At 37.1% G+C, this 11,208-nt stretch overlaps 1 protein-coding gene across 3 annotated transcripts; it reads right to left on the reverse strand.

The window, feature by feature from the left end:
- On the reverse strand, positions 11 to 8,534 carry LOC18591223 (phosphatidate phosphatase PAH2). Of its 3 annotated transcripts, XM_018126070.1 has the most exons (13): positions 8,341 to 8,530; positions 6,452 to 7,931; positions 5,409 to 6,219; positions 4,454 to 5,034; positions 4,250 to 4,323; positions 3,263 to 3,347; positions 2,914 to 3,000; positions 2,681 to 2,753; positions 1,835 to 1,878; positions 1,264 to 1,392; positions 1,074 to 1,172; positions 586 to 722; positions 11 to 491 (listed from the first exon to the last, which is right to left on the reverse strand). In XM_018126070.1, exons 2-12 carry the CDS (start codon positions 7,793 to 7,795, stop codon positions 666 to 668), a joined length of 3,384 nt encoding a protein of 1,127 aa, XP_017981559.1. In that variant the 5' UTR covers positions 7,796 to 7,931; positions 8,341 to 8,530; the 3' UTR covers positions 11 to 491; positions 586 to 665. The 3 variants fall into 3 exon arrangements, with proteins under 3 accessions (XP_017981559.1, XP_017981560.1, XP_017981561.1); XM_018126071.1 differs by lacking the exons at positions 11 to 491; positions 586 to 722 and having other exon boundaries at positions 1,092 to 1,179; positions 8,341 to 8,533; XM_018126072.1 differs by lacking the exons at positions 11 to 491; positions 586 to 722; positions 1,074 to 1,172; positions 1,264 to 1,392; positions 1,835 to 1,878 and adding an exon at positions 1,885 to 2,108 and having other exon boundaries at positions 8,341 to 8,534.

The following is an 11,208-nucleotide window of genomic DNA, read 5'->3' on the forward strand; positions in this document are numbered from 1 at the left end:
AGCTTTCTGATGTATGAACTCAATCTCCTTTGAACTAATGATGAAGATTGATTTTGTATAAGAAATTGAAAGTCTTAATGAATGTTTTACACGTTTTACTGCTTGTGGAATCACATGAATTCACTATACAAAATTACAAATCGAACTACCCTGAAGTCACATACAAACTGAGATGAACTATCCTTTCCTTTCTATGCAAATTTTATACTATAAATTACTTTGGACAACCGTGAATCACCCAGCCCTTCACGTTAAAGAGGCTAATGGAACTTCCCCAAAAGCCATGATCACATATAACCTGTAATTTGCCAGGGCAATCTTGTTGTAAAGAAATTTGAAAAATATACCCACTCTGAAACTTTGATGGCCATAGCTCGTTGGATCTTAAGAAGTGCAGGCAAGAGCTGGAAGGTCTCTGACTCAACTGCTACATGGCTAAGATTGACCGCTCTATGGGGTAAAAGAAACCGCAACTCAATTCTAATCAGGTCCTAGAATGTAAATTGACACAATTCATTTCAGATAACAATCCAGCAGTCCACCCGGAGTTTTTAACAAATAAGGAAAACTGACATCAAAATATACCTGGACAGCTCCAGAATGATCACATACATCATCCATCTATCTCAGTATCAAACGGTCAAGCTATACTCTAGCTGAAAACTTCAAATATCAATCAGAGGTGGTGGCAGTTTCCAGTAATTCCATGAATTAAAATCCTCCTGTAACCAACAGAAGTTATGAAGTGGAGAATGAGACACCCCAAATAAGAACTGAATTAAACTTGAAAATTTAGACATAATGTATTATCAGGAGAAGGTGAAACTTGGCACGATAGATGTCACCTAAGTGAAGGATAGAAATTCTAGAAGAAAGCAGGGAACAAATGGGTTTCTTTCCACTAAAAAAGTATAACAAAAACTCAGCCTAGTTGTCTTTGCAATCAGTTTTTTTCAAACAGAAATATCCACAAGAGGCTCCAGTGATACTAAGTTTGAAGTCATAGTCTACTGCTGTGGAAGCGAACTCCGGTCACTGTAAGTAATAAATGGAAAAGAAAAATGTAACAAAACCTGTTCAGAGGAGGCCATTGGTGGAAACATGCCATGAACAAGAGCATGAAGGGAACTATAAGACTTTGTGTCAACCCGGCGATTTACAGCAACATCACCCTGAAAACTTGAAAGCATTAAACAGGAGTTTGGTGCAGTAACCTCAGAAGCATTTTGGTTGCCTTTCTTTAAGTATGAAAGCCTTGATTACCTTTGGATTAATAATGAAGATTTTCCCTATTGGGATTCCGACCTTAAGATAGCTGATTTCATCAGTGTCTCTATTCCCAAAACCAGCATAGAATGGATTGCAATCAGATGGAAACAATGCCTTGATATCCTACAGGTCAAAAGATATAAAAAGCGTTAAAATGTTCCTAAAGACATAACTATCATCTACCTATCTATATTGGAAAGCTTTTAAATCTCTCGGTGTCATGCACAGTATCTACAAAGCCATAAACAACTTTTGAGCTACAAGTTGTGCTGCATGATATTAAGACAGATTAAAATCTAAAGGTTGATGTGTTTTGAGCTAAAAACTAATTCCATAGTTGTAATAATATATTATAACTCAACAATTAAAATTTTTCAAAAAAAAAAGAAAACTCAACAATTAAAATCTCATTTTGTTGAGAATTGCAATAAAGTCACAACCTATTGGCATATAAATAAAACCTTGAAATGAAAGAAATCATCATAATTAATTTAACAGCACAACACCATATCAGAGAAGTTCAACATATCAGAAGTTAAAAAGTATATCAGAGCAGAGAACTAACCTCTAAGCACCCAATCTTGAATTCATGAGGAGCTCTTCTAATAACTGAGAAATACATAGGATGTTTCAGTCCACATAATGAGGTTTAGAGATATCTTTCGGGGGTGTGGGAGGAAGAGACAGATAAGAAAAGGTGTCTGGAAAACTCTGATATGCTTGGAGGGCTAAAAGTATATGCTCCAAATCAGAACAATAGCATATTAACCATGAATGAGAAGCCCACTTAACTTTAATTTGATTTTCAAAATGATCATGAATAGGAAGCTTTCAATTTCCTACATAAAAGGAACATAATTGGAAACAGAAACAAAATAAAATAGAACAAGACTTCATTTAATTCATTGCAGGTCAACATGAAACAACAACTAAACTTTGATTTTTCAGGTTATAATTGCATGTCTCATGCATCTATTTCCGAAGGTCCAGCTACGGCTCATCTTATTTATTGCAGAAATGTCATAAATCTCCCTAGGGGTTGAACATAGTGGGGATTTACAACCTCAAGATAATACACCATGTCCTCATGGGATGTAATACAACTAGAGTGAATTTAAAAGAAAAAGGGGGTATTTGCCTTATCTTACACACAGTTGGCAATTTATATACTCTTTTGCCATATTTTTTTCATTTAATGCATCATGATCTAAAAGAGCATAACCTTTGTCTTAATTAGACTATGGATTCCATAATTCATGGAACAAAACAATAAAGATAAATAAGATAGAAGCTGGCTAAAATGGTATATGTTGCATAAGAAAAGCAAGCCCAGAACAATAGTCACATATCTCACATATGAAAAGCAACCCCCAAAACTGTTTTATTAAATCCCTGAAATGGTAACAATTACCTTCTCGATATAAGGATGGAAAAAGCCCATCCGGGGAAATAACGATTGGCCCATCTGGTAAAGCCTTACCATCCTACAGATATGAAGATAGGTTTGTTAAACAGTTTCTGCTTTTAACAAGCAACAGTGGTCAGTTCAAAAATCCTTAAGGATAATGACAACATGAACTTTTGAATTTCCTGATTCTCATTTTCCAGTTTGATATAAGAAAACCACCAAACCAGCATGATCACCTGCTTAAGGTTGACTAAAAATTGTCTAGTGAGATATGCCTGGGATATTGCACGTGCACTAAGAAAAAGCAACTGATACCCATTTTCCTGCAACATAGAAGAAGAATTTTGATCCATGCAAAATATTAACAGTGTAATTGATATTCATGCATTACAGTCTATAGAACATCGAGAAACCTTTCACTTTCTAAAATCCCAACAAAGTACAAAAGACAATGATTGTAAATTGCAAGGGCCTTCAATAAGACCGTGCATTGTTCAAAAAAACCAAAGTTTTTTTTTTTTTTTGGCTTGTGCAGGAAGGAATAAAGTATCATGAGCTGAAAAATTAAGATGAAAAGTAACCTACCTTAATAGCTGAAAATAAATGTGCAACACCTGTTTGAGACCAATCTATCCCAACCAAAGGCATAAACTGACCTAGAACATCTGATCTGTAACAACAATGTAAAATTAGGGAACCCAAAAATGACCAAAAGAAACCTTGGTCTGCAGCAATTAAGAACTTGGGAAAGAACCAAATTATAAAGAAACCTACTGTAACAATTTCAACGAGCAATTCAAGGTTATGTAATGCTAGTGGTCTCCAATACCTTGTGAACGAAGAGTAGAACTATGAAAAACAAGCTGAATTCATTTTGAGAAAAGACATCATGAATTTTGAGCCCAAGATTAAGATTTTAAGACAAAACAAAACATTATGCAGGTTAACCAAAAGTTAATGCTAAAGCTACAACAGAGAACTATAGAAAAAAAAGCCAGCAGCCATAAAGCTCAAACTCCTAGCAAGTACATTTGAAATGACTGAAATGCCAGAAGTATGGACAGCCTGAAAGCTAAACGTAGCCACTTTCTTGGGCTATCAAATCAGCTAGCATTCTGCAAAAGATTTCACCCATGCACCTGTTATATCTAATAACCAAATTATCATGTCATTGTTCTCTGTTTCACCCTGTCCAACAGACTATGGTGCCTATCTATGTTTTCTTCTTTCTATTGCATGCATGTGTTTCTTATGCGATTAACCCAAAACTCAGCCCATTGATGGGATGAATCAACTTGGATGGAGATTCCCCACATAAATCAACTGTGACCAAGATTTACTACCTAGGCTAAGCAACACCTCACACAGGCCAATAAATTTGATTGCCAATTTAATGTTACACCCATTACAATACAAAGCACGTGTTCAATTATCATTTGCTTAGCGACATGCAGTTGTTATCTAAATCTGACATTTAATTTCAAGAAAGAGAACTTTGTAATTGTCCAATACTCAATGTAAAACATTACTATAACATTGTTCTGCATTAGCAAATCTTGTAAATGTGCTTACTTTGTAATTGTTCCATCAACATCTGAGATTACTATACGAGTGCTCCATTTCCACAAATAGATTCTGGCATCAACCTGTTTAGTACATGACTTGTAGTGAGCACATCAAGACTACAAGTTCTAAAACAGAAAAGATCTTAACAAAAAACTAATAAAGAATTCAGAAAGAGAATGTAGCTTCAAGTAAGAAAGAAATAAAAAGGACCTGCTGCTTCCCCAGCATAGCGGTGGAAAATGTGAAGGTTATATGATTCATCCCATCCTTTAGATTCAATGCTGCCAGCTGTTCAGAGGTTGGAGTTATTGCCCTGATCATCTTCTTCACTTGCCTGGCTTTAAGCAAATTTTTATCATCATCACTGACAACGGTACCATCTGCAGCATTCTCAGCGTCCAAACCTCTGATATCAACTGGAGCCGGTTGCACAGCCTTCCTAGATCTGGTTCTTTTCAAAGAAAAAGGCCAAAGCCTCCAACTTCCACTATGGGAGACTATGGCTTTTGAAGGATCCACTTCAACAGATTTCTCCACTCTGTCAACAGGTATCATGCCTTGCAGTTCAAATATTTCTTCACTTCCAAATGCAACCATCCCCAAAAGAATAGGGGCTGCTGCATCCCATGGAAAGTAACGGCCACCAATTCGGACTACAAGCCTATCATTCTTCACAGCAGTAGGACCTAAAGAGCCAAATTTCTTGCTATCCAATTTTTCAGCATCAAACGCTTGAGAGGCAGCTTCAGCCCCCATCCCTTCATATAATAAGTGTTTGCAAAGAGATATCTCTGCATAAAGCACAATGCATGTCACTTTCCAGAATTTGCAGCATAAAGAGCAGTTGCAGTGTTGAACACCAAAAACAGACAGAATATATCTTCTACATTTTATTAAAATCATAACAAATAAGTATGTTGTACTTTAGGACAACTTTATTCATAGCACAAAGTTGGTATCCATCACAAAAAAAAAAATAGTTTCTTGAATGATGTTCTACTGTCTTTTTGCAAAATATAAGGGAACTTTAAAAGTAAAATATATTTCAATTCATGGCATGTCCCAAAAGTGAGAAAGCAATGTAATCCCAAGAAGCGTAAGTAATACATGACAACCAAGTTCTCTAATTTATCAAAAATGAAAAATGATAACCAAGTTCTCTTACCGACAGCAGGATTGTAAAGAGTATTTTTCAGCTTCCCTGAAGTCTCACAATCCTCACTACTAGACCTGTCATGTGCTAATGGCTGTTCTTCATCTGCATGTGACCTTATACAGCTTGAATCATCTTTCTTGATCGATGTCCACCTCACGGTTTCAGAATTTGAGTCCAGAGAATGACTTAGAGGACGATGGTTGCTTGCATCAAACTTGGCAACAGGCAACCACATATTAGGTAGTGATTCTACCTGCCAACCATTTTTCTCTCCAGGTAGTCTATGATTTCTGTAAATACTAATAGGGCTAGAGACAATCCTTGACTTTTCTACAGAGTTTTCCAGATCAGTTGATGGATTCTCCTGTTCAAACTTGTTAGAATTTAAATATGACTCATTATTTGCATTAAATAAACCATTTACTTCCTCACTTTCTGTACAAATTGGGTGATGAAGATCTTTATTTACACAATCTGGCTCATGGATTTTGAATTCATCAAGGTCACTGAAAAGGAATTGTTCATCCTCTGAACTCTCCGATGGTGGAACACTTCTCTTTGGGTCACTATCACCACAAAAATTTTGAGACTCATCAACAGACTCCAAAGAAGTTCGGAGAAAATCCTTGGTATTTCTCTCATCTTCAGCTTGATCACCTAAATCACTGACAGTGGAAGTGGTGTGAATACTATGTGGCTTCATTTCTTCCACTGAACCAATTACAGGGTCAACACTGACCATTTGAGAATTGGATTCTGACATTGTTAATGCTCCTTCAGAATCTAACTCCATGTCCTCAGCTTGCTTGAGAACCGTAACCTGATGAAAACCATCCAATAAGTCAGTTCAGCAAGATTTTTGACAATCAAGAGAGTACTAATCAAAGGGAAAGATTAGGCAATATCATTTCGAATGTAGTCCAAAGCAGTTTTCTTGACTTCAAAGGAGTAATGCATTATTAAATAAGTTGCAAAAATATTCATATCCTTCAAATCTTATTTTGTTTAAAATGTCTCTTGCAACTAATATAACATTTTGGATGTGAGTTCACCTCTGGCACTAGCTCAGTCGTTGTAACCAGTGTTTCAGAGTGGATATGTACTTTCCCATTTCCTACATCAGAAAGGCACAGTGTTTCATGAGTTTGTTCACCAGAACCATCCAATGTCACTACTGAGCTCTCTGATGTTTCGCAGTAAAGAAAAGAATGAACTCTGTCTGAAACAGTCTCCTCATTGGAAATGCCACCGCCTGGTAAAACAGCATTCCTTTCATTATCAGCTGGTTCTTCATCGAACTTCTTCTCACTACATGCTTCAATCTTATACTGACTTTGCACATAAGGACCACTGATCCCTGAGACAGCACCTGTCTCATTCTCATTATGATCAGAATTTCCAACACTACACTCATCAATAGTTCCTGATATGCTGGCTATTACTTTGCATTTCTCTTCCATAGAACCTTGATGTAAGGAGGAGGTTTCAACAACTTGTTGCTCCGTGCTTACACAAGACACTTGTACACTAGCTTCCTCAACAGAATAATCTAGGTTCTCAAGGCCAGAATCAGAACAGATGACCTTTTGGCTGTTGCAGAAATCAGTTTCGTCTAGCAATGTCTGGCGATCAATGCTATTTTCCTCCTTATCAAATACAGAAGGGTGAAACTGGTTTTCTTCATCATTAATCTGCATATCCTCTTCAGCACCTTTACTGTCCAATGTATCATTTTTAGAATAAAATCGAGAAGCATTATTATTTGATCTACTAGAGGCGAGATTGGTAGACCACTTCACCTCCAACAGGTCAGCAGCAATCTCAGCACGCTCCAATGAACCTACCTTCATTACACCAGCACCACCTACCCCCTCCTGGTAACTATCCTCCTTTGTCGACCTCTTTCCAAAAACAAGCCCAAATATCCTTGACCTTTGAGAACTAGTCCTAGCCATAATCTTCCCATTGCTCACATCGACTTCACCCACTGAGTTCGACTTATTAGCATCATAGTTGCAACTTTTGGACTTCATTGGCCTCCTATTAACAGAAGACGGTTCATCTGTTTCATCGCCGGAAGAAAAAGGCAATGAGACAGATTCAGACTCCCCTTCTTCAACATCTGCCTCCCTGAGAAAGTATGCTTCCCCTTTATGATCAAGAAACATGTGGAAATTCGCTTCAACGCCATTAACAGTGATGCTAACCACCTTTTCCCTTGTCTTTAAAACCCCTTGAAATTTACCAAACCGAACATACCAAGGCGATGATTTGAAGCTCCCGTCGGGTTGTTCCACTACAATTATATCCACAGCACCACCAAAAGGGTGGAAGGGACCAGAAACTGTATAGACACCGCGGGAGATATAGCTGCCTAGCCTTCCCACAGCGTACATCCTACGGCCTTCAAATTTCTAAGACCACCCAGATCTCAAATACTAGAAAAATCAATCATAATTCAAAATCTTGATACATAGACTTAGACAAGTGGGATTCTGGAAATCTCCATGGAAAAGTCTAGAGTTTTAGCTTCTGCAAACACCCAGATGATAAAATCTCAAATTCCAAAAAATAATCAAAAGACAAGATAAATTTGTGAATTGTTGCATGACCAATGACACAAAAATAAGAAACAAACAAGAAAAGCATTAATCAAACCAAACAAAAGAAAAAACAGCTGAGAAACTCTCTTGTTCTCAGTTGTAAATTCAACGCAAATAAAATAAAGAAAAGAGACGTGACCAATTAAACCAAATAAAAAACCAACCGCTAACAAAAGAAGGGCAGTTGAAAGAATTAAAGCATATTCGTTTTTAAGTATTGGAATGTACCCAGAAACTATTGGCATGTATACATATATAAAACCCAACTTAGAAAAGAAAAAACAAAACTTTATCTCTCTCAAAACCTAACGAAAAAGGAAACGGAAAATGAAACAGACCTGGGAAAAGAGAAAGGCTTTAAGCTAGAGAGAGAGAGAGAGAGAGAGAGGGAAGAGAAACAGCCAAGTGAGATCAACAGTTTCGTGATCTCAACAGAGAGAGAGAAAGAGAGATCGTCTTTAGTGTTTACTTCGGAAATGTCGAGAGAGGGAGGGGAGATAAAAAAGAGATGACATGTCAGCAGCAGATGTGAGTTAGGTGCAAGTGTCTTACAGTATGTTTCTTTTCTTTTATTTGTGGGACCAAAAAAACACAACAGACCAAACATATAACAAGGCATAGGATCATGGGCAGAGGTTGGTTTTGGCAGTTTAGACCAAACCCCATACAAGCTATCGTTTTACAAACATGGTTAACTACGAATCAAAACAGAGTAGGATGTGCTGTATCTAACTTGGTTCAATGGTTGTTGGCGCCTTCGATTCTCTTTCAATTAATCAGGATAAATTTGTCTGTTCCTGTTGTACCTTTGGTATTAATGAAAAAATGGACATTGCTAATGTCCTAACACATTAGGTGAAGTTGTCGTGTATCTTTGGTCTTGGAGCATTAAAAGAGTTTGAAGTTATGGCTGGATGGATTCATGCTTCTTGCAATTAGCCTAAATAGGATGGGTTGGTTCATGTGCAGAACAATAAAGGGAAAAAACATGCACCCATGGAAGTAGATTAAAAGAACCTAGACCAAGTCTAACGCATGATCCAAGCCCATTTGTACTCTAATGTTATCATTTTGCAATAGAGTAACTTCATCGAGAGTCAGCCTAGTGATTAAGCCATTTCCCAAACAATTTTCTTCCGAAATTCCCTAGGTTGGGGTATTGAAACTTATGCATTAAGAGCAAACTGAAAAGTCTAATTATGAAACTACATGAAATGATGATGATAATCATTAGGATACCATGGATCAAAAGCTTTTCAATGATTGGTGGGACACTAGACAACGCAGAAACCTGATCAAAAAATTGCTGGCAAAACTAAGTAAATGTGAGAGTTCTTTTCCTTTTATAATAGGCTTATTTTGACTCGGTCCACTTGCTAGTATTAATGCTGGATAAGGTTGTTTAAGATCTGATTGAGCGGCTATTAAAAATGTTTGGGACTTTGGCAGCTAAGCTGCAAGTGTGAAAGCAAGGTATTTATGCATGAAACGCTGTTAGATGGAATTGTCTTATTCCATCAACGTGGCAGAGAATTTTTGTTAACTGTTGGTACGTAAGAGTAGACAAGTTGTTGCTTCCGGTTAGGTTAATTGCTAGTGCATGTGCAAATGACTTTCAGTTGATCACTTGTTCATAATGATTCTGGATTGATGGTCATGGTAGGAGTATTAAAGAAGAAGAAGGAGAAGAAGAGGGCTTGTAGATATATGGGCTATAGCCCAACCTAGTTCATAGGCAGTTGGGTCCCTTAAGCTTCTCAACAGCATTATAATTGAAACAAAAGCCCAACAAACATTTAGCTGTGAGCCTAGGTAGATAGCTTGAACGACAGAAAAGCTGGAGAAAATGTATGGAACTTTCACCAGTAGGTGATATAGTATATCCATTGGCCTCTAAATTCCAAGACAGAGTAAATCAAGATAGCATATCTAATCAGATGATGTCTTTGCCTACAGATGGTAAGTAGTCTAGGCCCTAACTTTCGTGCCAACATTGTCAACCACAGATGGAGCTTTGGATTGTTGTGGCTTTTTGGGATATCTTGTGCTTCAATTGATCAGTTTTCAAATCTGTGGTTGACAGCTAGTTGTTATTATCCTGATGTGTAGGCCTTGCAATTATACTAGATGTTTAATCAAATGGTGAAATGCATCCTACCCCTTTTTTTTTTATTTTTTGAAACTTTATACCAACTGCTGTGTTAGAAAGTTCTCTTTTCTTCCAATGTATTTATCTCTTTCTGAGAACTTCCAAGGGAAGCACAAACACACAATGACAAAATCTGTTGTCACCCTTTAGAAAGATCAGAATACAAGAAGAAAGGAAAGGAAAAAGAGGTGTTAGAGAAGCAGGAGAAAATTAATAAATAAACAAATGAGAAAGAATTCATTGGTTAAAGAACCGAAATCTTCCATGAAATTTTCTCTGACACTTGTTTGTAAAGATTTTTGAAGATGCAGATTTTTACTGATGGTCCAATGAAATGGACAAGTCGTATGATCACAGCGATCTCAATGTCTCTTTCCGTTCCCTTAGAATTGATGGGAAATTTTACCTCACACAATCAGGTGCACTCCTTTGCTCTTATTTGTTTCATGTTCATTGTATTCTGTATCTTCTTCTGTTCACAAAAAAAAAAAAACATGCTATTGTCTCAAGTTAAAGCTTTCCAATACAATGTTATAGTAACTTACTTCTGGACCATTAACATGAAATAACCAAGGAAATTTCTGATTTTGTTCTATTTCTGCAACTTCTTCTCTTGCCTGTTGTGCGTTCAGGAAAAGAAGCTACATTGCTTTGGCCGTGGCACATCATGGCATTTAGAATCCCAATCATCAGAGTCTTCTTGAGCCCCGCAGCCATTACCTTTTTGTGGGGCTTTTTCTCTCGCTGTTAGAGAAGGAGGGAAATACCCAGGTGGTCAATTCTATGATTTCAGATAATCATCCTGAATCTAAGCCTCAGCCATAAAATATAGTTAACTAATTTCAGCAATGCATGCATGCGTGTAAACTCATGCACACATGCTCCAAAAAGAGTATCTTCTCCTCCCTGGAAGATCTTCTGCTGTTTAGCTCCCTCTTTTCTGCTTTTATAGACTGTGGGTAGCTTAGGCGTGATAGTAAGTAAACAACAAGGAAAGCACTTTGCATATGTATCAGTGCGGTTTTATCACCTGGTGGGATAGATACAATTATATAAA

This window comes from Theobroma cacao, chromosome 8 (genome assembly GCF_000208745.1).
Source record: "Theobroma cacao cultivar B97-61/B2 chromosome 8, Criollo_cocoa_genome_V2, whole genome shotgun sequence".
NCBI lineage: Eukaryota > Viridiplantae > Streptophyta > Magnoliopsida > Malvales > Malvaceae > Theobroma > Theobroma cacao.